Source organism: Clarias gariepinus, chromosome 10, assembly GCF_024256425.1.
Source record: "Clarias gariepinus isolate MV-2021 ecotype Netherlands chromosome 10, CGAR_prim_01v2, whole genome shotgun sequence".
Classification (NCBI taxonomy): Eukaryota; Metazoa; Chordata; class Actinopteri; order Siluriformes; family Clariidae; genus Clarias; species Clarias gariepinus.
Window position 1 is genome coordinate 4,791,566 of NC_071109.1, and position 27,266 is coordinate 4,818,831.

The following is a 27,266-nucleotide window of genomic DNA, read 5'->3' on the forward strand; positions in this document are numbered from 1 at the left end:
AAGAACAAAAACAAAGAAAAGGTGGTCGGAGCAGTCGTGACGGCAGCCGACCTCACCGGCGCCATCTTGGCATTTATAATAATTCTTATTATAAATATGATTTTTATTTTCTATATTCTAGTCAAATGTAGTCCTTCAGAGCAAGCATTGTGTCAGAAGATTCAACGGAAAAAAAAAAATAAAGTGGAACTTTTTAACAAAAACAAAAATAAAACTGAAACAAAAAAAATTGTTGCAAATCGACTTTTGGAAAAGAATTTGTGTGTCAAGTTGTTAAAATAAATGTAGTAAATTAACTGTAACATCTGCCCTGTTTTTGGATTTTCTTATTTTGTCTGTCATAGTTAAGGTATACCTTTAATAAAAATTACAGGCCTCTCTCATCTTTATAAGTGAAAGAACTTGCACAATTGAAGGCTGACTGTATACTTTTTTGCCCCACTATATAGCCACAGCTTTCAATGAGGGGCCATGTAATGAGGGGCCATGGTATCTTTCTTGTCTAGTTCGTGTGTGGAAAATCCTGTGGTTTCATGTTATTACCCTTGTGCACAAAGTGGGATGTGGCCAGTTTGACCATCTGACAGTGTAGTAAGAGGAGGCATGCTGCACACACACCTCAGACTGAAGATGCTCACACTGATGTGGATTATAGCAATCCTTTGTGATAAAGTTGGTAAGTGCAAATGGATTTGTAGTTTTCTAATCACATATAAATTGCTGTAATAAGGATGAGTATGAAAAATTAACTGTTTGAAAATGTATTAAGTCATAATTTCTTGCTTCAAAAAAACATACTTTTAAAAAACACTTGTTTAAAGAAATACAAGATGTTATTTTCCCCCTGAAATATATGTACTTTACGTCTATATATATTAAAGGAGGAACAATTTAAGGGGGTATTTGTTTAAGTTTTCTGCTTTTTCTTCTAACAGTGGACTCTACACAGACAAAGGGTGTAAATCAGCCAAACCCGGTGATCAATGCTGCTGTTGGTGATAACGTGACTCTGCACTGCTTTCAACTGGGAGAGCTGAACACTGATGCCATCATTTGGTACAAGCAAAAAGTAGGACACAAGCCTTGTGTAATGGTTACAGTTTTAGGTGAACCCAAATACGAAGATGAGTTTAAGCCACCAAAATTCAGCATCAAAAAAGAAACAAAGAGCTGCCATTTAAAAATCTCTAATGTGGATCCATCAGATGAAGCGATGTATTACTGTGGATTTAGAGATTTTTTAACACATTTTGGAAATGGAACGTTTTTAGCAGTGACGGGTGAGAATTTTATATGCATGGCTAGTTTCAAATTTTTAATTACCTCATTATTTTTTGTAAACATATAATATTCTGTTTTAAGGTGCATATTCGATTCTTCTGTCCATGCAACGCATAATACTCATCTGGCATTGAAAATAAGTTAGGTAGCTCTTACTCTCTCTATATTACACTAAACAGGTGATGAAGATGTTAAAGTCTCCGTGTTCCAGAGCAGTGTGTTGGACTCGGTTCCTGCAGGAGCGTCAGTGACTCTGCAGTGCTCGGTTCTCTCTGAGAGCAGAGCAGCAGAACTCCAAGTGCTCTGGTTCAGAGCTGCTCCACCACAATCCCATCCTCAAATCATTTACACTCATCACAACAGCAGCCATCAGTGTGAGAGCCGCTCTTCTACACACACCTGGGTGTACAATTTCTCCAAGAACATCCTCAGCCTCAATGATACGGGGACTTACTACTGCGCTGTGGCCGCGTGTGGGAAGATCATTTTTGGCAACGGGACACGAGTACAACTGGGTAAGGATTATGATGTATATATTATTTTTTTTGTATCAGGCCATTCATTAAGTTCTGTGATAAGGATGTATAATTGCGAATATTTATATTATTTTGTTAACAAATCCTACAGCTCAGTTCATTACTCTCACCCACTTTAAAAGACCTAAAAAAAAGTATTGCTATAGCAAAGACGTCACTCCTGGTGTAACTGTGGAATAATTCTCAGCAGTGTGATCTCTCGGAATTAAGATTTCTATATTTTTATAATTTTAATTGTTTTTATTTATTTGCATTCCAATTCAAAAATAGTGCATAATGTGTAATTAGTGTGTGAATTATGTCATTAGCTGTAAAATTGTACAGTTTATATTAATATAATGTTGTTGGTTTTTTTTAACAGTATTGATATCATGATATTTTTTGTGTGACAGAGGGATCTGTGAATCCTGTCGTGATCTGCCTCACTGTAGCTTTGGGAGTGTGTGTCATTGTGATCTTTGCATTGATGTTTGTCGTAACCCGTAAAGAAGGAGACAAGGGTAAGTCTATTTATGACAATTATTAAAGTTATTATATTATTACCTTATTAACCTGGATTATTTCCACTGAAATATATTTTTTTACCATTTAAAACTTAGAACTGGTTCTTTAATATAAACCTGAGATAAGTAGCTGCATTGTTTAAGAAAACTAGTTATTGAAAATGTATTAACATTTCCTAGAAATCAGAATTAAAATAAAATTGTTGATAAAAAGTATGTTTCACTATAGAGATGCACTGTGATAAAATAAAATTTTAATAATTTCATTCTCCTTTCTATAGTGAGACTCAAACAAGTTTCTGTGATGAAGAAGACCCTCACTCAGGTAAATATATAGCATACAGTATGTAATGACTGCTTTAAAAGATTCACTCCAAAGTGTAATAACTCTATATTCTAATAATCTCATATTCATTCCTACAGGACTGTGACAACAGGGAGCTGAATTACGCTGCATTAAATTTCAGTGAAAGAAAAACCAAAAGAGGAAGACCAAAGAAAGAACATCCTCAAGATGTTATATATTCAGATATACGAGGTCCTACTGTAGCTTAGATTTGATTTGTCATCTGAATTGGTGTCAAGGTTTATTTTTTACTGCAAATGTTTTTTGTTATAGATTGTTTTAAACTAAAATCTAAATGTTGTAGAAGTCTTAAATAATTTAAACATGCACACACATAAGCATACACACACACGCACACACACACACACACACACGTACGTTTGTAATTTGCATGTGTACATATCAATATGCAGTATATTTGTATATATTAACCTTTTCTTTTACACAGGCCAGTCGTTCCTCTCCACATGCACGAGTCTTGCCGTTCATGATTCTGTGACTGGTTAGCTGTTTTTCATTCTTGGATCACTTTTGTTCATTATCAGGGGATCGTGTTTAAAACATACCATAGTACACTACAGTACTAGATAATATTATAGTGTCATATAGTCTAATAGCTTTATCATTTTAATACTATTTATTCATGTATTATGCTGTATGTTTATTCTACTTTTGTTTTTTTGTTTGTTTTTTTATCACTGACCTAGAGAGCTTCTGTAAAAAAAAAAAAAAAAAAAAAAAATCAATGCATCCATAATGTGGTAGGCATACAAATTTTTAATCCTGAATATAATATATCCAACACACTTTCAGACACCAATTAGATATTGTTATTAGATATTGTAACTGTCGATACTGAGTTAGTAATGGCTAAATGGCTAAATGACTGGGTCAGAGCAAACCTCGTCTGCATTGGTAAGGACCTACTAAAAGTGGTCCAATAAAGGAAATCCAATGAACCAGTGACAGGGTCATGAGCGGCCAAGGCTCACTGATGCATGTAGAGAGCGATGGCTGGCCCATGTAATGTGAGCCAATAAAATATCTATTGTAGTTCCAAATGTAAAAAAAAAGGTTAATGATGGTTCTAATAGAAAGGTGTTAGAACACAATACTAAATATTAGGCAGGTGGTCATAATGTTCTGGCTGATCAGCATATATACAGATATAATAAAGCCAGAGTACTGTGCAAAAGTTTTAGGTAAAGAAATGTTAAAAGTAGGAATGCTTTCAAAAATAAATATTTAAAATGTTTATTTTCACAAAATGCAAAGCAATATTTGGTATGACCAACCTTTGGCTTTAAATCAGCATCAATTCTTACAATTACACACAAAGTAATAGATTTTGTAGCCAGGTGTATGATCAACCCATTATACTAAACATCGCTAGAGGTCATCAATTCCATATGAACATTGAAATAGCTACAGTCATTAAATGAAATAGAAATAGCTGTGTAGGTGGCTTAACACTGGGAGAGGAACAGCCAAACTCTTTCACTAAGGTGAGGTTGTTGAAAACAGTTTTATGTCACAGGTCATACTCCGTGGCCTGACTGAGCACTGTAACAAGATACACTGCAGGTATACAGCACCAGCAAGGTCTCTCTCCCAGGCAAGACACCCTCATCCATGGTGTTTTTTGCACTGGACACCAGGACACTGGAATAGGATCCTGGCCTTCATAAAACTCTGATGCTTTTTTTTTTTTTTTATTTCTGAACAATTTTTGCAGTGTGGCAGAAAGAGGCTCCTGGCATTAGGTGGGCAAAACCTATTAGAATGTTTATGTAGATGGTAAGTGTCAAAATAAGATCTACATGAATGCCAGACCCAAGGTTTCCCAACAGAACATTGCACAGAGTGTCACCCTGTCTCCACAAGCTTGTTTTCTTCTCATAGTGCCATGTTACCTATACATCACATAAGCCAAACACATGGCCATCCAATTGTAATTCCTCAAACCTTGTTACCTTTTTTTTTTTTTGGCTTCATGGTCAAATTCTGATGCTCATATGCCCATTGTTAGAGCAGTGGATAGCAGTTAGCATGTGCACCCTGTCCAGTTTGTGGCTATTCAGCCCCAAACACAACAAGCTGCAATGACCTGTTTGTTCAGAAAAACTTACTAAGTAGCATCAGTTAAACACTGTTTTAGTTTTGTTCCCTTTATGTTTTTTTTTTTATTTAGGGGGTGGAATTTTTAAGAAAAAAATATTTAAGAAACAGATAGGTCTTTCATCATCACTTAAAGATAACCAGTGACTCAGCTATACAGACATCTAAAGAAAGTTCATTTCACCACCTAAGAGCCAGATGAGAAAACAGTCTAGATGAATTATTCTGATTCTCATATGACTGATCTTCTGGTTAGAAAGCAAGTCATTGACATGCTGAGGCCTCAGATTTCAAGAATTGTAAAGATAGACAAGAGAATGCTGTTGTTTACCATGTCAAATGCAGCTAAAAGGGTGAGGACAGATGGTAGTTTAGCTGATCTACCAGCGTGGAGCATCTCAGTGACATACAGAAGTATAGTCCTAGTGAAATGTATTGCTTTGAATTTAGATTGGTTAGGGACACTGATGTTGTTCTGGGAGAGATAAAAAGACATTTAATTATAAACCGTGTGTTCAAGAATTTTAGGAATAAAAGAGTCCACTGTCCACTGGATCTATGATATCTACCGAATCCAGGCAGGGTTTCTTGAGGATTGGAGTAAACCTTGACTTTTTAAAATGCAGCAGATATAGAAAAGTTTATGATGGCCTGGAGTATTCTTGAAGGGATTGTGTCTAACAACCAGGTGATGGGGTTGGAGGATCAGATGACATGCTTAATGATTATGTTGGTACAATAGGCTGAAGTTTTGATCTGGGGATTGGGGTGGGAGCGAAAATTTGGCGGACTGACTGCTACTATTTTCCCATCATAGAATATCATCTGTTAAAGAGGATGGAGCAGAAAAAGTCGGTGAGTTGACGTATTGAAAAGAAGATAATGTATTGAAGGTTTAGCAGGCAGTTTTAGCAGAAGTCACTTCACATGAGAATTTAGACAGAAGAGCCAAGATCCACATTAAGCTGTAGTTTCTTCCATGTTCTCTCTGAAATTCTTAATTGTTTTCTATTGCTGCACAAAACATTGCATAGCCAAGGTGCAGGACAAAAAAAGCTCTCCTCGTTTATTAGACAAAGGGCATAGGAGGCCTATGAATGAGAGAAAAAGAGAGTAGAGAAGTATCTGTGACTATTTATAATGATAGAGTCTGAGTCTCTGAGGAATGATAGAGTACAGGAAGAAAGAGGATGGACAGCTGGTGTGGCTTTCTAAGGCAGCGGTATAGAGCTCTGAGTAGAGTATCCAGGTCTCAAAAAAGCAAAAGAGTAGTGGGCAGTTAGGGCTGAATAAAATCTGCTTTCTTTATAGTAGATTAGCTGTTCCAGCTGTTAGCCCACCTACCACAAGTGCTTGAGAGTAAGACAGTAATGGAGGGTAGATAGGGTTTCTGGGAGATCTACCTACAGTATGCTGAGAGAGAAAGTGTCTGTGAAAATTAACAACAGAGAAAGGTTGAAGGCACATCCTTACATCATAGTCAGGAATGAGAACATGACTACTGTATAATAGGGTTGAGACAAACTGGCAATTCCTTGCTAAATAAGAATGTGTGTTAGATCTACTTGCACTTTCTATCTAGGCTTGAGATGAACTCTTGCAGGACATATTTTTTACCTAGCGGATACACCTTCAATATACAGTATGTGGCTAAGCCCTGCCCACAAGTCACACATTTAGGGAGCATTCAGTGTGCTTTAAAGAAAAACTTTAAAGCACACTGATGTTCTGTGGCATCAGACGAGATTGGCTAGCCTTCACTCCCATGTACTGTACACCAATAAGCCTTAAGGATGCCCATGACCCTCTAACTGCTTCCCTCGTATTCCTTTCTGGTACGACTGTTGGTAGATCCTTCCAACAAGACCTGCAGTTTTGAGATGCTTTGACCCAGTCAGCTAGCCAACTCAATGTGGCACTGTGGCCTGCAAAGTCACTCAGGTGCTTATTGTAATGGAACCAACTTTGGGTCAGTAGACACCAATATGCAGAAGACATGCTCTTTATTTTACTTTTGTATTTTACACTCACACAGGTGTCCACTACAACCAAAATATATTGTGTTCTTTTGTCAATTATAGCAGTGGGCCAACGAGATCCATACCAATGGACACAGATTAATCGATTAATAGGGCAGGGGTTAGTTTCCGTGGTGTGTTTTTTGTACATTGTTCACAGAAATTCCTTACTTGCACTTTATTGCCCTCAGCTTTTTCCGCAATCTCTTCTTTATGTGTCCAACAGTGTTTCAGCAAAGGGTCTTCCCGTTAGAGCTGCACAAAGTTACCATCTCTTCTGACATGGTGCAATAGAGTAGAAGAGAGATTAGAAGGATTAGTCACCTTACCTTCTGCCTCGGCATCAGCATCATTGTTAGTAGTCTGAGCCAGCCACACAGGTTCAGGAGGAGTCGATCTCTGCTGGCATCTCCCCTGCGAAGCTTGCTTCTTCTTCAGCGAGAGAGGTCACTGAGCGAGTAGTAATGGCTTCTTTTTGCAGTCTCTAAACCGACAGCCACACTGTCACACAAACAGCACCCTGGCTCCCACACACTGGGTTAAAATTGGTAAAGCTCCACTACCAGCGCTTATTGACACTGGCACTTCCAGAAGGCGGTTTTACCCAGTTCAGGTTGGTGGGCATCTGCTCATGCTGAAGCATGAAGGAGCATGCACCAGAAGTGTGGTAAAAAGTATGAGGATCTTTGTCATATCCCATGGTGAGGAAACCCCTGCATCTCCACGTCTTTCCTTTCGTCATATGGAAGGGAGTACAACAGTTCGTCCATAAAGATTGCTTAGGGACCTCTGTCAGTAAAAGAAGATCTATCTGGAGCCAGATTGTAGCAATTTTTTACTATCGAGCTGAGCAGGAGGTCTGTGGGTCATATGTCCTGCACTGGAATCGAGAGCTGCTTTCCCACTGAAGAGACTGCAGCGGATCTCTGCCTTCAGTGGATTTTCTGAGAAGGCAGGATCCCTGCCTTTAGCCTGTCATAATCTTTGGAGAGCAAAGTGTGCTTAGAACAACAATGATGCTCCAGTCCTGCCACGATCATCCCTCGATCTCCGCGGTTCTCTCGTCATTTTGAAGGAAAGCCTTGAGGTCATCATGAGAAGTTAATTTGGTCAGGAGTCGTTGGGCATCTCTGTGGGGGTCAGGGAGGGGGGATTTAGTGTCCGCTGTTGCTGCATGCACACACCACTTGGTGTGGTGCTGTCCATGGTGCCAAGATGCAATGTACTCCCTTTATTTTGGCTGAGCGAAAAGCTATATGTTTATGTGATGCACTGGCATTAAGCCCGCTGTCACACTTACAGTATATTTGCCCATTATTCCGCCTTTAAAGCTCATCAACTGGGACTATTTACTTGCACTATTATATAGCCTGCCCTTTGACAGGTGCCATTTTTAACAACACTAATACTATATAACTATTGTTTTACTATATAAACACTATATGAACACTAATACAAATATAAAAATAGAGGTGCTGCTATTAGGTTTGTTTCAGTTTCTGTTGTCGTCGTTGTTGCTGTTGTCCTGTTTTACAAAAATATATATTTATTTGTATAACTGCTTTTCCATAAAGCACAATTACAGTTACAACACGTACAGTATTATTCTAATTACATGCTATTACTGTTAACCAAAACATGTTTTATTGTTACTTTTTAAAAAAATAACCTTTAAAGCATTAAAAAATGTTAATCTTATTTACATTGGCACAACAACTTGCCACACGTATTAAGCCAGATGCCCTACCTGATGCAACCCTTCCATTTTATGCATATAGTGGCTGGGGGTTTCCACATGGCAGGCGAAATACATACCACTGAGCCTATAATACTATTCTAGTATTATACAAAAAAAAGGCTGGTAAAGCAGATTAGATAAAATTTTACATAATTATTTCTTTTTGTTTTTGTTTGTTTTTACTTCTTAACACTTATAAGCATACCTTTCAATTTACTATTTTTAGATAAAAACACATCAGAAAATAATTCATTCAACAGCTCACACAAAACAAGTTTTGTTTCTTTCTTTGTTGTTGTTTTTTTTGATGGATTTGCACTTATTTTTTTCTTTTAGCTGTATTATTGTTTTTAACAAAGTCAATATCTTTTTTTAGCATGGTTTAGAAAAGTGTAATGACGGGTACAGTCAGTTATTTACTGATGATGTCTTTCTAGTCTAGATTGCATGTGGAAAATCCTGTGGTTTCACGTCATAACCTTTTTGCAAAGTGACATGTGGGCAGTTTGACCATATGACACTGTAGTAAGAGCAGGCATGCTGCACCTTAGAATGAAAATGCTGACACTGATGTGGATTATAGCAATGCTTTATAATAAAACTGGTAAGTGTGAATTGATTTGTAGTTTTCTAATGACATATATGTTGCTGTAATAAAAAATTAACTGTTTGAAGTTCATATATGATTTTATAATATTATATACCGAACTGCAAATGTATTCACTTTACGGCAAATGTATTCAGTTTTTTTTAACACTGTTTGGAAATCTTCCTTAAAATAAATATCACAGATTTATTAAAAGAAATACAACATGTTATTTACCTCTAAAATATATGTGTCTATATGCATTATTGAAGAAACATTTTTAGGGTGCATTTTTTTTTAAGTTTTCTGCTTTTACTCCTAACAGTAGACACCACACAAACAAAAGGTGTAAATCAGCCGAACTCAGTGATTGCTGCTGCTGTTGGTGATAACGTGACTCTGCACTGCTTTGAACTAGGAGATCACAAATCCGATGGCATTGTTTGGTACAAGCAAAAAGTAGGACACCAGCCTCGTGTAATGGTTACAGTTTTAGGTGAACCCAAATATGAAGATAAGTTTAAGCCACCAAAATTCAGCATCAAAAAGGAAAAGAAAAACTGCCATTTAAAAATCTCTAATGTGCAGCCATCAGATGAAGCCATGTATTACTGTGGATTTAGAGAGTTTCTAACACACTTTGGAGATGGGACATTTTTAGCAGTGACAGGTAAGAATTTTATTTACTTAGCTTTTTTTTTTATTCGCTTGTTATTTCTTTTTCATGAACTTTTATTAATGCTTGGTGGACATAAGGGGTACATTCTATTCTTATGTATATCCCATGCATAATAATCATCTGACATTGAAAATTATTTTGTTAGCTGTGCCTTTGTCTATATTACACTGAACAGGGGATGAAGATGTTAAAGTCTCTGTGTACCAGAACAGTGGGTTGGACTCGGTTCCTGCAGGAGCGTCAGTGACTCTGCAGTGCTCGGTTCTCTCTGAGAGCAGAGCAGCAGAACTCCAAGTGCTCTGGTTCAGAGCTGCTCCACCACAATCCCATCCTCAAATCATTTACACCCATCACAACAGCAGCCATCAGTGTGAGAGCCGCTCTTCTACAAACACCTGTGTGTACAACTTCTCCAAGAACATCCTTAGCCTCAGTGATACTGGGACTTACTACTGCGCTGTGGCTGTGTGTGGGAAGATCATTTTTGGCAACGGGACACAAGTACAAATGAGTAAGAAATATGATATATATATATATATATATATATATATGTATATATATATATATATATACATATATAGTTGTTGGGTTTTTTGGCTTTGGGATAAAGATATAATTTTTTTAGCTAACTAGTCTCCTAATCAAGATTTTTAATTGCTTTAATTTAATTGTATGCCATTTGAAAAATAGTGCATGTTTGGTGTAAAATGTTCCAACACTTTATTTTATTTAAGCAATACTGTTATTATTTTTCTTTGTGACAGACAGATCTGTGGCTCCTGTAGTGATTTGCCTCACTGTAGCTTTGGGAATGTGTGTCATCATGATCTTTGCATTGATATTTGTCATAAGGTATAAAGACAGAAACATGGGTAAGTCTTTATTATAATTATTATTACAATTATTTTATTATAATTGGCAGTTATTATAGTCTTCTGAAATCGTATACTGTATGGTTCTATGTAATTATTTCTACTATAAATGACAATATTGTTGTTTGTTTGTTTGCTTGTTTGCTTTTGTACATCCCTAACACTCTGGTTATTATAGTAGGCTATTTTCACTGAAATATACACAGGGTCATGAGTTTATTAGTTCACTATATCTAAAACAAGGTAATGTGTAGACCATGTTTGGCAGTCTTTTTTAGATATTTTGATGTGGTGCAAAGCAGAGTTACTATTGGGACCCTAAAGTCGATTATTTCCCAATATTTGCATAACCGAATTTTTTTTTCCTTATACCACAGACATTTCGCCAAAAAATATATATTTTTCATTTATTATCTACTGACATCAACAATGACCATTGTCATATTTCTTTCCTATTAACAGTTACACAAATAATGAAATGAAACATTGTTTATAGCAGTTATATACTGTACAGCCTTTGCCTCACTGGCCGCTCTTTTTCTCTCTCCTGAAATAATGTTTAAACAAAGTAAAGTAATGTTATGTTTTCTTTCACTTTTTTTACTACTGTATATTAACAATTATATACTCTCTAACAATATATCTATTGAGTCACTTGTAGTGTTACCCTAGAAAAAAAGCATCTATATAAACTTGATTTGTAGCTGCACTGCGCTCAGAAACGTTGTTATAGGAAATTAATCAACGCTTGTCCGACAGCGGAAGTAAAAAAAGAAATTTGACTGTAGGTGAAAAGTATGTCTCATTAACTAGCAATAAGGTGCAATTTAACTAAACATGCTTTTTTTTTTAATCATTCTTTTCTGTAGTGAGACTCAAACAAGGTTCTGTGATTGCCAAGACCTTTAATCAGGTAAATATATAGCACTTATATTAAGCAACTGCTTTAATGAATGTGCTATAAAAGTATGTTGTTGTTGGGCTTTCGGCTGCTCCCGGCAGGAGGTTGCCACAGCGTAATACCCAGTCCGCGCTACAACTTGGCACAGGTTTTATGCCAGATGCCCTTCCTGACGCAACCCTCCCATTGTATCCGGGCTTGGGACCGGCACTGCATCCAGTGGCTGGGGTCTGGGCACTGGCTGGGAATCGAACCCAGACCTTCTGCATGGCAGGCGAAACACCTACTACTGAGCCACCAGTGCCCAATGTGCTATAAAAGTATGCTAATTCCATATTCTAATATTCCAATAATTTCATATTCATTCCTACAGGATGCTGAGAACACAGAGCTGAACTACGCTGCGTTACATTTCAGTGACAGGAGAACCAAACGAGAAAGATTGAAGAAACAACAACCTCAAGATGTTATATATTCTGATGTGCGACATCCTTCTGTATCTTAGACTTGAAATCTTATACTGTATGGTTCTGTCATTATTTCTACTATGAATTACAATATTGTTGTTTGTTTGTTTGCTTGTTTGCTTTTGTACATCCCTAACACTCTGGTTTGGTAAAGAACTGACAGAAAATCAGTTAATGACAATGCTTATGGCAATGGGTAATAAAATGTTTTTAAAAGGATAAAACTGTACACTGTAAAATGTAATAAGTTGACTTTACTTAGAAAAAGTGAGGAACCCGATTGCCTTAAAATTTCCAAGTAAAGTAGAGTATTAATGTTTAGTTGGCATAACTTTGAATTTGTAGGGACAACTTGTTAATCAAGTATACTTAAGTACTGTTGACTTAAAATCATTATTTGAGTTAACTTTCTATTAGTGTTCACATTACTAGGCAAATATTAGGAAACCGATTGCCTTAAAAATCCCAAGTAAGCTAAACTAAAAACAATAAGTTAAGACAAAAATCAACAACTAAACTTGTGTTGAACAGTTTATTATATATTGAATCTTTTCAGGTACTACAGCATACTAAACAAAGTCAGATGACCCAACTCTGTAAACATTTTTTTTGAATGTAGCATTAACAATTTTTGATAAACAAAAAACACATTGTTACTCATGTTAATCTCCAAAAGCAACTAAAAAAAGGTGCAGCTAAAAAAAAAGGATCCTGACTGCTTGACAATCTTTGACCTGAAACTGAACAGGTGACCTTTTAAAATAATCAACACTAGCTTAAGTCTTAACTGTGCTTACAATAAATAAAATAAAAAACTTTTAGCAATACAGTACCATTGCTCTAAAACTTAAGAACATTTTTTAAAGATTCTTTAATGTTTAAAAACATTTTCAACAAAGTTTGACAGGTAACAGTTGGAAAGTTTAATTAAACTTCTGTGCAACAAAAAGATTAAAGGAATTCAACTATCCTTTTAAACAATCTCAAACAGCCTCAACTTACATCAGCAGCAGGTTGTTAAGTGACTGTAGTTTTGGTTTCAGAGATTTGTGTCCAAGAGAGAGAAAAACACTCTGAATAAAATCAAAGGTGTTCTTGGGCTGTGGAGGGTACTCCAAATTCAGTGCATATATCAGCCCAAAAAGTAGACATATGGCATCTGGACGATTTTCAAGATCATGCATCACGATGATTCCTTCCAAGATGATTGTGGTGTTTGAAGCCTCCAAATGCAGTGCTTGTGGGAAATCCTGGCTTGTGGGGAATCTTCTGGTATCACAGTCAGTATCCCAATGGAAATCTGGGGTGTGTCACATTCACAGTCCTACTAAAAAAAAAAAGGAACAGCAATATTACAATTCTTGTTACATTATAAATGGGAAATCTCACAAAAGTATATGTCACCTAAAGAATCAGGACCATTTCTTGGGCCATGTTCTATGTACAACTAATAAAAACTGTTGTTAAAGTACATTGTAGAAATTTGACAAAATGAACAGTACAAGGGCTTGATTAAGAAATGTGAAACAAAAGCAGAATTTACTTATCTGGTCCAAATTAAGGAGTTGCCTAAAACATAATCGAATGCCTATATGTGATGTTTGTGTGGGGGTTATAGTAAAGGTACTTACCAGTGCTGTTGTTAAAAAGTTAGAGGCTTCTTCTCCAAGAATGAGTGGGAGGCCACGAAGAACTGCTGTGCGCTTTGCAGTGATGTCAGTGCTCTGGAAAAAAAAAGATACAATTGAACAATTTCGTGTCAAATGTACCTTCAATGCATTTAAAGATTTGAATGAACACAAACAGTCTGTGTGAAGGCATGGAATGATTTATGCGATAATGCTTTAATAGAAGAAATCAAAAAACAATACTTACACTTCCATTGCATGCCTCATCATCTAGTAAGATCTGCAAGTAAAAGAATATGTATTATTATCATCATACATCTAAAATAGCATTCAAATATAAATCAGTGAATCAGAGTAATCTCTAATGTTTTCATCAGGCACTGCACACATTTGCCCTCATTCTTAGAAGTTTCATAAAAATATACGAATAAATTTACGGAAAACTGTGCGTAAACCAGACATTCACGAAAAACGCTCGTCTGGATTTCACAAATGATTTAGAAACCATCAAACATGTGTCTGTTATTAAATCACAATCATTAAATAGCATATGTGTGCCATTCACTCAGCATTAACTCCCTTTCAATAAATTGTCTATATGCAAACTGTGACAGCACTTTGGTGGTACAGCGTTTTTCAGCTGAGATGCTGAGATGGATTATCCCCAGTTTTATGTATTACACCAGCATCTGGTTTTGCATATAGTTTGTTCTATCAACAATTACTGAATATACAAATGCAGTCACACAAAATAATATCACAGGCAATATTAACCTCTCCTTTTTTGTTCAGTAGCTGTGAATGTAGGATGTGAGAGTTAAAATATTTTTGCACACAATTTTAACTAAATGCAGTTTGCTTAAAAGAATACAGAAACATTGTATGTTTTAAGCACAATTTACATGTGCTTGGAAGCAGGTGTAAAACCTACTAACATTTAGAAAACACTTCCATGAACCAAAAAATTTACATGAGAACGGAATGAACAACTTACACATTAACTGAATTATCAGGAATGAGGCCATTCAAAAATGAAAACTTGATTAAAAAAATGCAGCCACAGATGCAGTGATTAGCAAATGTTAGACTGCTCATTTCGATGAACACAATCCAGCACAATCCAACAATTTGATAAAAAAAAAAAATAACATCCAATCTTGCTATGTATCTCTACTTTACTTACTCTGATTATTACATGGTCAATCACTGTATATTAAGCTACTGACAAAGATGACAAACACGAGATGACTCATCTCTTCATGTGGTTCTCCCATCGTCAGATGCACTGCCGCAAATCGACGCTACCTATTGGTGGAACTGTGCATAACCACTTATTTCAAAATACTCATTATTGTAAGTAAAGTTTAATTATACCTATTTAGTTTAATCACTTTCAGTGCACAAAAGTTGTCATTACTTTGTTGAACTTAGTAAAGTCAACAAACTTATTCAAAATAAGTTATAATCACTTTTATTAGTAAGATCATCAGTTACATTTTACAGTGCACTGCCTAATAACTATTGGAGTAAATACTTTAGAAAAATGCTCCAGCAGCGGTGTGCTTTTAAAGCCACAGCGGAAGGATTCTCAATAAAAGGAAGAAAAGGAGATCTAGGCCATGCCCACTGTCTGCATTAAACCTGAATAATACAGATACACATAATATCTAGTGGCTATTAATCTGGGAACCTATCTATCTGTTCTTGTTGAAACCTTCTTTTGCATTCTTACTATTTAAATATTTTTTACTAAAATATTGTGTAACGGGTCTGGCACACAGACAGAACACACAGGAAGCAGGTATCAACTTCTCAAAAAATCTTTTATGAAAGCTTTGGTTTAGCAGCAAAGTATGTACAGTTCTTTGTGAAGTATTATACAAGCAGTGAAAGCACAAGCTGTACAACTGCCTTGGTGAAGGTTGGGGTCTTGCTCATAGGTGTGCTCCTCTGTCGGCGCACCTGTCGTGCCTGCACTGACTGGTCCGCGGTCACAATTGGTATTAATTCTATCGATTACAGTATCTTTTATCCTGCTTAATCTATAATTTTCAATTAAACACAAAATATATCTCTGACTGAGTGGATACCTGACCATCACAATTATATGTTTCTTTCCCAAACTATTTCATCCAAAATAGGTCGGACACAATTGTATACAAAAATGTTTTCACTATAACTTTCTATGACTTTACTGGAACTAAGAAGCCCAAATCAGTTCCAGCATGACAATGCTCCAAAACACAAAGCAAGCTCGATGAAGACATAGTGCATTACCCCATCACACTAAGCCACTTTCCCATGTCAAAAAAAAAGGCCTAAGAAAGATACATCTGTTGTATTGCACCTGCAGGTTATAAGTAGGAGTAAACCGGAAACATCTTCAGATCTTGTTGTCTTCAGGACTGCTTTGTGTTCGCATGTGTGTGTGTGTACAAGCAAATTAAGAAAGTGTTACTTACCGATATGGGTGAGTTTCAAGCGAGATGTGTGCCTCCGTGTGATAAACCTTTTTTGGAGGGCAATCTCCACACTGTCTGTTTCGAGTGTTTGGGGAAAAATCACGCACTCCTTGGGCTTTAGGGAGAGTGTGAGCACCGTGACCTCTTCCTGATTAAAGTGCTTTTTCGCGCATATCGCCTTCTTTAAAGAGTAGCCGCAACGCATTCCTGGGGCTCATGTGCAGATTTGGCAGATGCACACAAGATGGAATCCCCCCTCCTTTCTCTCGCGCTCTCACCGGATCGGGAAATTTTTCTGTCCACTTCTCAAGCACGCCCCGACATTTCTTGTGAATAGGCAGTAGAGACATCCTCTCTTGCTTCTGCGGAGATGGAAAAGCCACCTCAGAGCGCTTCTCTAGTAAGGACAGAGCATATGAGGAGTTACTCGAAGTAGTAACGATTGCGGTCGAGCGGCTGCATATTGATTGGCCACAAGAGCGAGCCTTCCCCAAGCGCTCTAAATTAGATGACAGGTTTCTGTCGGGTGGTTGGGGGCGGAGCCTCCATGACGCCCTTTCCCCTTCTTTAGCGACCTCCACGAAGAGTTAACTTGTTCATGGAGTAAGTCATATTCATCCCGTGTTTTTCGTGCCATCGACCACAATTTATTCGAATATCGTTGATGCGGAAGTGCAGGATTATATGATGATGCCCCAGATAAAAAAAGACGCTTGTGGGCTATCTCTCCCCTGGGACATCATCCTCCCTGAAAAAGCCATTACTTCCCACCCCGACCAGGTCTGACTCTCGCGAGGTGCGAAGCACAGAAAGAGAGTGTTATGAGCTGGGGTGCGGCGCGCCACGCTTCACGATCCGCCTTAAAGAAGTCGCACCTGTCACAACACGTCAAGCCACAGCCCCGCCATAATCACCTTAGCACTCCTGCTCCATGTTCCCAACCACTCTTGCATCGCACCGCCTCTCCTCTTTTCCCACACCTAGATGCTATCAGTAATCAGCTTATACCTATTTAACACTAGAAGCGCGGAGCAGCGGTCATTTGACCGCAAGGGGGTAAAAAAATAATAATACTTTACACTCGATCAAAATCCAGGACCCTCCTTTCATGACTTTTCCTAGTTCTGTGAGCTTAATCACCCTGTATGCTTACATTTTTAAAATCGCACCAGTAAAAGCCAGTATAAAGCTATTTTGCTCTTCTTTACGTGAAATCGCTGACAGCTGCATGCCGGTCATGCCGTTCCCTGTCTTTTCCAACCTGCGATTCTCATTTCTCTCAGCAGATGGCGCAAGGAATCGCGCCAACTGTCTATGCGTCATTCAGTGCGTATATGTAACTATCTCAGGTTTCATTCCATATATGCAGTTTATATATATATATATATATATATATATATATATATATGCTTCCGTGAAATATCGACAATTCGCCATTAATTCTGGCGTTGATAATCAGCGATATTTTATAAGGACATTTAGGGGATTTACTTAATTTTATAACGTTTTGAGAAAATTCATTAGTCTGTTCATTCTGTTAGAAGCTTCCGTGAAATTATCTCTAAAACAATATTGTTTTACATATTACATATGTAATGACCCCTCCTGAGGATATAAAGCCTCATTATTGAATTTGAATAAATCAGATCTACCACAGCAGATAATAAACTATGCTATGTCATAACCGAAGCAAACACCACGATTATGCCTCGTTTCGTTCAGTGTTGCTAGGCAACGGACCACGTGCCTAATCGGCGGGAACGTGGTTTACTTTGCCGCGGTGTATTTTAAACCTGCGGGATGTTTCACTGCTTATGCTCATGTAATAAAAGCGAGGGAAATGTGGAAGTGATGTGTGGCCACTGAATGAGAACTAAATCAAAGATTTCGGTTACTACAATGAGTGTAACATCTGCATAGTGAGACTAAACAGCTGAACAACTTCACTTTTCCGTTTACCTCTAAGAAAAAAAGCTGTATTTTGTTTGTTTATATTTATAATGTTTATAAAAGTACACGAAGTAGGCACGCGCACACACACATCCACACCAACACACACACACACACCTCCCCTGAGCCCTCGGTCAACATCTAATCACCGTCGATATGCAAATGAGTCAAGACGTAGCCTAACATAGTGTCGTGTCAGGTTTCAACGGTCACGGAGTGGAAAGACTTTGAAGCAGTTGCAGCGTTTTTCAGTTACAACAAGCACAGCGATGAGTCCACGTTGTTTCACTTTTTATGACATAGTGACACTAAACAGCTGAACAACTTCACTTTTCCGATTACCTCTGAGAAAAAAAGTTGTATTTTAGTTTGTATATAATTAAAGTAACACCTTCCAACCACCTCTCATAGTCTATTGTTAGTTTTAGTGATTTGGCAGAAACTAATTATCACTACATAAGTACCCCAACACCATTGATCATGAGTTTCAGCTGAAACTAATTCTATAATGTAGATGCAGATTTTAAATGTATAAAAATGCATGATATATATATATATATATATATATATATATATATATATATATGTGTGTGTGTGTGTGTGTGTGTGTGTTTGTGTGTGTGTGTGTGTGTGTGTGTGTGTGTGTGTGTGTAATCGAGGCTGGCTCTATTCAGGGGCAAGAGGGGCAGCGCCCCTCAACTAAATGTCTGCACATGTTAATATATTCTTAAAATTAATATATTACAAGTTGATAAACTGATCTGCGGTAGCAGAAAACACGTTACCACACGACACCACGTTAGGCTACGTCTTGACTCATTTGCATATCGACGGTGATTAGATGTTGACCGAGGGCTCAGGAGAGGTGTGTGTGTGTGTGGGTGTGGATGTGTGTGTGCGCGCACCTACTTCGTGTACTTTTATAAACATTCTAAATATTAACAAACAAAATACAGCTTTTCGTTTCTCGGAGGTAAACGGAAAAGTGAAGGTGTTCAGCTGTTTAGTGTCACTATGCAGATGTTACACTCAGTGTAGTTACCGAAATCTTTGATTTAGTTCTCATTCAGTGGCCACACATCACTTCCACATTTCCCTCGCTTTTATTACATGAGTATAAGCAGTGAAACATCCCGCAGGTTTATAATACACCGCGGCAAAGTAAACCATATTCCCGCCGATTAGGTCCGTTGCCTAGCTTCGGTTATGACATAGCATAGTTTATCATCTGCTGTGGTAGATCTGATTTATTCAAATTTAATATTGTTTTAGCGATAATTTCACGGAAGCGAGTTCAGAACTAAATCGCTGCTCCTGCACCACCCGAGACGTTAATAAATTTTCTCCATACGATATAAAATTAAGTAGAGCTTTCCTTTTTGTTATAGTAGGAAGCCCCTAGATGGACAAAGGAGGAGAAAAAACGGCAGAAAAAAGTCATGCCAAAAACTTTGGGTTATAATGCAAAACATGATTTTTTTTATGCAGTTTTTCTCTCTTCCTTTGTCCCCTTGAAGACTCTGTAGTAAATTTTTTTCAGTTGAATATGAAAAAAAGATACCGCTGATTATCAATGCGGGAATGAATGGCGCATTGTCCAAGTGCAAGTTGATCTTGGAGCTAAACTATTTGCTTTGGGTGAAAGCGCCATCTAGCGATCATTGTGTGTCAGCAGCAGCTTCCCATTCAAAACAATAGGCGGTCAAATGACCGCTGAACCGCGTTATAAGTAGGTGACACTGGCGCGGCGCTTCTAGTGTTAAACCACGCTCTGACACCGTCACGTCGCCGATTATTGAGTAGCTCACTAGCCCAATATTCCAGCGATTCTTTTTCATTGTCTATTGGATTTTGACCACATTTTGTTTTTCTCTAACCATGATTTGGCAACGCCCCCTAGTGAGCCTGACAGGACCTGCGCACCGAGCTTCCCTTTCGGAGAAACTGGCAGCGTGGAATCTACTGCCAGGTATACCTCCTTGGGTATTAAGCACTGTAGAGAGAGGCTACAGGATTTAATTCACACATCGCCCCCCGCGTTTCAACAACGTTGTCTCCACTTCCGTGAAACCGGAAAGGGCCCATCTGCTGACTCTGGAATTACAGACGTTGCTGGGAAAAGGGGTCATAGAACATGTTTCCCTACCAGACAGAGAGTCAAGCTACTACAGTCGGTATTTCTTAGTTCTCAAAAAGAACAGGGGGCTGAACCGAAAAATACATTTCTGAAAAAATACAGGTTCAAAATGTTGACTGTCAAAGTGATTGTTTCTCAAATCCAACCAAAAGATTGGTTTGTGACAATGGATCTGAAGAACACATACTTTCATATAGAAATATTGCCACAACATAGGCAGTTCCTGAGATTCGCTTGCAAGGGCGAAGCTTACCAGTATCGCAATCTTCCATTTGGTCTAGCTCTCTCGCCCCGCACATACACAAAATGCATGGATGCAGTTCTGGCTCCTTCACGACTCCAGGGCATCCGTATTTTAAATTACATAGACGACTGGCTGATTCTGGTTCAGTCTCAGGAGCTAGCGCTTTGACATCGGGATATCGTCCTAGCCCATCTCCGTTCCTTCGGATTAAGACTCGTTTAAGACGCGTTTTCTCTCCTGTACAGAGGACAACATATTTGGGAATCACATGGGATTCGATTGTAATGCAGGCACAACTGTTTCCTGCACGTATTAAATTCATTCTAAGTACCCAAAACAAGATAAAGCTAGGCCAGAATGGCTTAATGTCCATTCTCAACACCCTGAAGGAAATCAAGATAGACCAGAAAGTGACTCTTCATCACTTTTAGAGATCTTTTGGTCCCATGGCAGCTGCATCCACATTGATACCTTTGGGCCTTCTGCACATGAGAGCGTTTCAGTTGTGGCTAAGAGCCAGGGGATTTCACTCGAGGGCCAATCCCCAGAGGCAAATAAGGGTTAAGGGCCAGGGGCTTTCTACCCTTTCTATGTGGTTCAGACCCCAGTTTCTGACTTTGGGTCCCAATCTAGGTCCATCTTGTTGTCGCAAGATGCTATTGACAGACGCTCCCCGCACGGGCCGTGATGCGGTCTTAGATGGCCATCCAGCCCAAGAGAGCTGAAGAGGTGAAGAGGTGCTCGCTCCGCTTTAACAAGCTAGCACACCAGGTTCTGCTTTGGGCACAGGACAAGTTCCTGTCCCTCAGAGCAATTTACATTCCCAGGCATATGAATGTGGAAGCAGATTTGCTGTCCAGACAAGCTGTGACACACGGTTAATGGAAACTTCACCCCGAAGTAGTTAGTCGAATCTGGGAAAGATTTTATGCAGCAGAGGTGGACCTCTTTGCCTAGCAAGAAACAGCACAATGTCCCCTTTACTACTCCCTGATTTCTTCAACTCCACTGGGTCTGATCACAATCACCAATACATGGCCCAGATTACGCCTTTATTCATTTCTCCCGATAGCTCTGCTCCCGGGAGTCCTGCCGAGGGTCCATCAACAGGGTTTGCACCTCTTATTGATAGCCCCCCTATTGGCCGACCAGAGTGTGGTTCTCAGATCTAATATCTCTCCTGGACAGGTCACCGTGAGTGATTTCAGTGAGGAGGGATCTTCTGTCTCAGGCGCAGGGGACAATATTTCATAATACGGCCCGAGCTCTGGAACCTCACGGACCAATTAAGAGATGCTAGTCTTCCAGCCAGAGTAATCTAAACTATTTTAAGCGCTAGGGCTCCCTCCACTATTTAAAAGTTGGTCCATGGCAAAACATGTAGGTCTAGTCCACTGCCGAACTGTTTCAGTGCCTGCAAGAAAAGTTGTCCTCGGGCTTATGCCCTAGTACTCTCAGAAAATACGTAGCCGCTATTTCGGCTTGTCATATTTTGACCAACGAGGTTTCTGTGCGAAAGCACCCTTTAGTTGCCTGTTTTATTTTGTGGAGCTAAACGGTTTAGGCCGCCCACCAGAACGATGGTCCTTTCTTGGGACGTAGCTATTGTGCTCAATGGTCTGATTGACACCTCTTTTGAACCACTAGAGTCAGCGCTCACCAGGCTTCTGACTCTCAAGATGTTTTTTCTTATGGCCACTACTTCTTTAAAGAGAATCGGAGATCTGCAGGCTTTGTCACTCTCCCCTTCTGCCTACACTTTGCCCCTGGGCTAGTCAAAGCTATTCTGCATCCTCACCCAAATTATCTTCTGAAGGTTCCATTCTCGACTAAGCACTCAGTTGTTCTCGAAGCATTCTGTCCTCCGCATATTACAGCTTCGGAGCAGAAAAGCTTATTGTGTGCAGTACGTGCTCTTTAGATTTACGTCCACTGCACTAGCCAGTGGCGTAAGTCAAAGCAGCTTTTTATATGCTACAGGGCCGGCAGCCGGGGGGCGCCGCCACTAGACAAACGCTGTTACATTGGGTGAGAGATGCTATTGCCCTAGCCTACGGGGCACGTGATCATACTTCTCCTCTAGGAATCAGGGCTCATTCGACCCGGGGGATTGCCTTATCTATTGCGCTGGCAAGAGGTGTCTTCTTGCAGCAAGTTTGCGATGCGGCAGGTTGGTCCTCTCCGCACACATTTGTTAGATTATATAGTTTGGATGTTCATGCTACTCTGGGCACACAGGTCCTCGAGTCAGCCTCCTAGAGCTAGGTCTGAGACCTCCTCGGCAATTGTCCGCACACGCAACACAACCTGGGGGCCCAGACACTTGCAGTGCAGCGGCGTTGGTCACAGAGCATTGAGTGTAGCAAAGGTGGACCTCTTTGCCTAGCAAGAAACAGCACAATGTCCTGGGGAATGCCTCGGGTTACTTTGCTTTAACCCTGTTCCCTGTAAAGCAAAAACGAGATGCTGCGCTCCAATGCCGCACCGCTTGCGTGACTGGACGTCCTTTCAGACAAAATTTATCTGAGGATGTTTCTGGTTCACTCCTATTTATAACCTGCAAGTGCAGGTCAGATGACATCACCTGACCAAGGTTATGTAAGCCAAAAATGGCTTAATGGCTTAAAAATGGCATGTTTGATACACACATGCTTCACAACAACACCAAAAAATTTTGGCTTATATAACCTCGGTAAGGTGATGTCATCTGATTAGACGCACTTGCAGGTTATAAATAGGAGTGAACCAGCAACATTTCCCAGATTGATTTGTCTGAACGGACATCCGGTCACGTGGGCAGTGCAGCATTGGGACGCAGCATCTCGTTACCGCCTTTTCAGGGAACAGGGTTACAGCAAAGTAACCCGAGACGTTCCCTTTCAAAGGCTACACTCGATGCTGCCTGAAAACACTATGGGAACGAGAGTACCAACGTCGCCGCACTGCAATTGTCTGGACCCCGCATTGTGTAGCGTGTGCACACAAGGCTGAGAGGTCTCAGAACTATGTCTGGGAAGCTGACTCGAGGGCTCGTGAGTCCGAAGTGACAGGAACATCCAGACTATAAAATCTAACAAATGTGTGCGGAGAGGACCAGCCGCGTCACACACTTGTTGCAGGGAAATACCTCTTGCTAGTGCAATAGATGAAGCAATCCCCCTGGTTGAATGAGCCCTGATTTCTAAAGGCAAAGTGAGCCCACGCCCCTCATAGGAGAGAGCAGTAGCATCTTTCGAGGAGGTCTCAGACCTAGCTCTGGGAGGCTGACTCGAGGACCTGTGAGCCCAGAGTAACATGAACATCCAAACTATATAATCTAACAAATGTGTGCAGAGAGGACCAACCTGCCGCATCACACACTTGCTGCAAGGAGACACCTCTTGCCAGCGCAATAGATGAGGCAATCCCCCTGGTCGAATGAGCCCTGATTTGTAGAGGCTGTGACCAGGTTTGTGTAGTGGCGGCTGCCCCCTGCTCTGATTTATGCCACTGGCTGGTGTAGTGGACGTAGATCCGAAGAGCACGTACTGGACACAGCAGGTGAAGTTTCTCCTGCTCTGAAGCTGTAAAAGGCGGAGGACAGAAGGCTTCAAGAACAACAGGGTGCATGTTTGAAAATGGAAATTTTTGAAGATAGTTCGTGTGAGGATGCAGAATGGCCTTGACTAGCCCAGGGGCAAAGTCCAGGCAGGATGGGGACACTGACAAGGCGCACAGATCTCCAATCCTCTTGAGAAAGGTAATGGCCATAAGAAAAAAACATCTTAAGAGTCAGAAGCCTGTCAGGCGCTGACTCTAGCGGTTCGAAAGGAGTGTCAATTAGACCTTCGAGCACGATAGATAAATCCCATGAAGGGGTCGTGGCTCTAGTGGGTGGCCTCAACCGTTTAGCTTCACGAAGGTTGGGGATAAAATATTGTCCCCTGCACCTGAGACAGAAGATCCCTCCTACATTTACATTTACATTTAGGCATTTGGCAGACGCTCTTATCCAGAGCGACTTACAAAAAGTGCTTTAAAGTTTACATCATTGGATACTTACACTGGGTTAACTAGGTTAATAACTAAGTGCCATTAGTCCAACACAACTGGGAAGAGGTTTTTTTTTTTTTTTTTTTGGGGGGGGGGGGGGGGGGGGGGCGGGGGTAATTCAAGTACTGGAGAAACAGATGCAACTTGAGTCGTCGTTTAAAGATAGTCAAAGTGCTGTACGGACATCTAGAGGAAGTTCATTCCACCACCTAGGTGCCAGAACAGAAAAGAGCCTGGATAAATGCCGCCCTCAATCCTTAAGAGATGGTGGAATGAGGCGAGCAGTGCTGGAGGATCGGAGGGAACATGGTGCAGTGCGTGGTGTGATTAGAGCAGAGAGGTAAGTGGGTGCTGGGCCATTTTTAGCTTTGTAGGCAAGAATCAGCGTTTTAAATTAAATGCAGGCAGCTACAGGAAGCCAGTGCAGGGAGCGGAGGAGTGGTGTGGTGTGGGACAACTTGGGAAGGTTAAAAACGAGACGTGCTGCTGCATTCTGGATCAGTTGCAGAGGACAAATCGTGGATAGAGGCAGGCCTGCCAGGAGTGAGTTGCATTAGTCCAGTCTTGAAATAACAAGGGACTGAACAAGCACCTGAGTTGCCTGTGAAGAAAGAAATGGGCGAATTCTTCTGATATTGTAAAGAAGAAATCTACAAGAGCGAGTAAGGTTAGCGATGTGTGGGGAAAATGACAGATGATTGTCCACGGTTACCCCAAGATTGCGGGCAGTGGTTGAAGGAGTGATTTGGTTATTGTCCAGAGATATCACAAGTTCTTGACATGGGGATGAGTCACAAGGGATAAACAACAGTTCTGTTTTACTGAGATTGAGCTTCAGCTGATGAGCAGCCATCCAGAATAAGTTGTCTGCCAGACATGCTGAGATTCGGGTGGAAACCTGAGTGTCAGAGGAAGGAAAGGAGAGAGTAAGTTGGGTGTCATCTGCATAACAATGGTATGAAAATCCATGCGATGATATGACCTTACCAAGAGACCGGGTATAGAGGGAGAACAGAAGAGGACCAAGTACTGAGCCCTGCGGGACACCAGTAGAGAGTCTACGTGGGGCAGATGTAGATCCCCTCCATGTTACCTCATATGACCTATCTTCTAGGTAAGAAGCAAACCATTGCCACGCTGTTCCACAAATTCCAAGGCTTGTAAGAATAGATAATAGAATCTTGTGGTTCACCGTGTCAATGCAGCTGACAGGTCCAGTTGTATGAGGACAGATGACAGTTTAGCAGATCTAGCAGCATGGAGCTTCTCAGTGACTGACAGAAGGGCAGTCTCTGTAGAATGTGCCACTTTAAATCCAGATTGGTTGGGATCATTAAGGTTGTTCTGTGAGAGATAAAGAGACATTTGGTTATAAACAATTCTTTCAAGAATTTTGGAAATAAAAGAGAGAAGTGATACCAGGCGATAATTGTTAACTTCTCCTCACTGGAATCATCCAATCATCCAAGGTGAGCCAATCATCCAAGGTGAGCCATCGAGGAGAGATATTAGATCCGAGAACCATACTCTGGCCGGCCAACAGGGCGCTATCAGTAAGAGGTGCAAACCAGTCCTCGCCAGGGAGCAGAGATATTGGAGGAAACGCATAAGGGCGTAAATTGGGCCACGTATGGGCCATCGCGTCCAGACCCAGGGGAGCTGGATGAGTCAGAGAGTAGTAGAGGGGACATTGTGCTGTCTTTGGGAGGCAAAGAGGTCCACCTCTGCTGTAAAGAATCTTTCCCAGATTTGGCTGACTACATCAGGGTAGAGTTTCTATTTCCCATGTGTCACAGCTTGTCTGGACAGTAAATCTGCTCCCACGTTCATGTGCCCTGGAATGTAAATTGCCCTGAGGGACAGAAACTTGTCCTGTGCCCAGAGCAGAACCTGATGCGCTAGCTCCTTCAAGCGGCGCGATTTACATAGGAGACTACTGTTGTGTTGTCCACCCGCACTAAAACATGGTAGCCTCTCAGCTGCTGGAGAAAGTGCTGTAGGGCCAAAATTAGAGCCATCATTTTGAGGCAATTGATGTGCCATGTGAGAAGGTGACCTCTCCAGCGCCCTTGGGCTGGACGGCCACCCAAGACCGCGCCCCAGCTGGTTAGGGAAGCGTCTGTCGTTAGCATTTTGTGACGACAAGACGGACTTAGAGTGGGACCCAAGGTTCGAAACTGGGGTCTGAATCACATAGAAAGGGTACGGCGTCCTTCGCGCGTAACCCTCATTTGCCTTCAGGGATTTGCCCTTGTATGAAACCCCCTGGCTCTTGGCCACAACTGAAAAGCTCTCATGTGCAGAAGGCCCAAAGGTATCACCGTGGATGCAGCTGCCATGAGACCTAAACATTTTTGAAAGTGATATACAGTCACTTCCTGGTCTAGTCTGATTTCCTTGAGGGCGCTGAGGATTGGTTCGATACGAGCGGGAGACAATTGTGCCCGCATAGTGATCGAATCCCATCTGAAACCCAAGTATGTTGTCCTCTGAGCCAGAACAAGAACACTTTTGGTATCGTTGAGTCTCAAACCCAGCAAATGGAGATGAGCTAGGACGACATTGCGATGTCGGAGCGCTAGCTGCTCAGACTGGGCCAGGATTAGCCAGTCGTCTATGTAATTGAGAATACGGATGCCCTGGAGCTGCAAGAGAGCCAGGACTGCATCCATACATTTTGTATATGTGCGGAATTGTAGGTAATCGTCTCTCCTGCTGGGTAAATACACACCCAGCGTGTGTGTGTGTGTAATGTGTGTGCGCACATA

General features: G+C 40.4%; 2 protein-coding genes across 2 annotated transcripts; both read left to right on the plus strand.

The window, feature by feature from the left end:
- The first annotated feature begins 600 nt into the window (after positions 1-600).
- LOC128532177 (uncharacterized) lies at positions 601-3,259 on the plus strand. The gene is made up of 6 exons (XM_053506408.1): positions 601-676; positions 936-1,280; positions 1,461-1,796; positions 2,210-2,317; positions 2,602-2,645; positions 2,744-3,259. The coding sequence occupies exons 1-6, from the start codon at positions 604-606 to the stop codon at positions 2,873-2,875; spliced, it is 1,038 nt and encodes a 345-aa protein (XP_053362383.1). The 5' UTR covers positions 601-603; the 3' UTR covers positions 2,876-3,259.
- A 5,818-nt stretch (positions 3,260-9,077) lies between these two features.
- LOC128532294 (uncharacterized) lies at positions 9,078-12,083 on the plus strand. The gene is made up of 6 exons (XM_053506544.1): positions 9,078-9,144; positions 9,452-9,796; positions 9,981-10,316; positions 10,570-10,677; positions 11,547-11,590; positions 11,952-12,083. Exons 1-6 carry the CDS (start codon positions 9,078-9,080, stop codon positions 12,081-12,083), a joined length of 1,032 nt encoding a protein of 343 aa, XP_053362519.1.
- Positions 12,084-27,266: the final 15,183 nt, after the last annotated feature.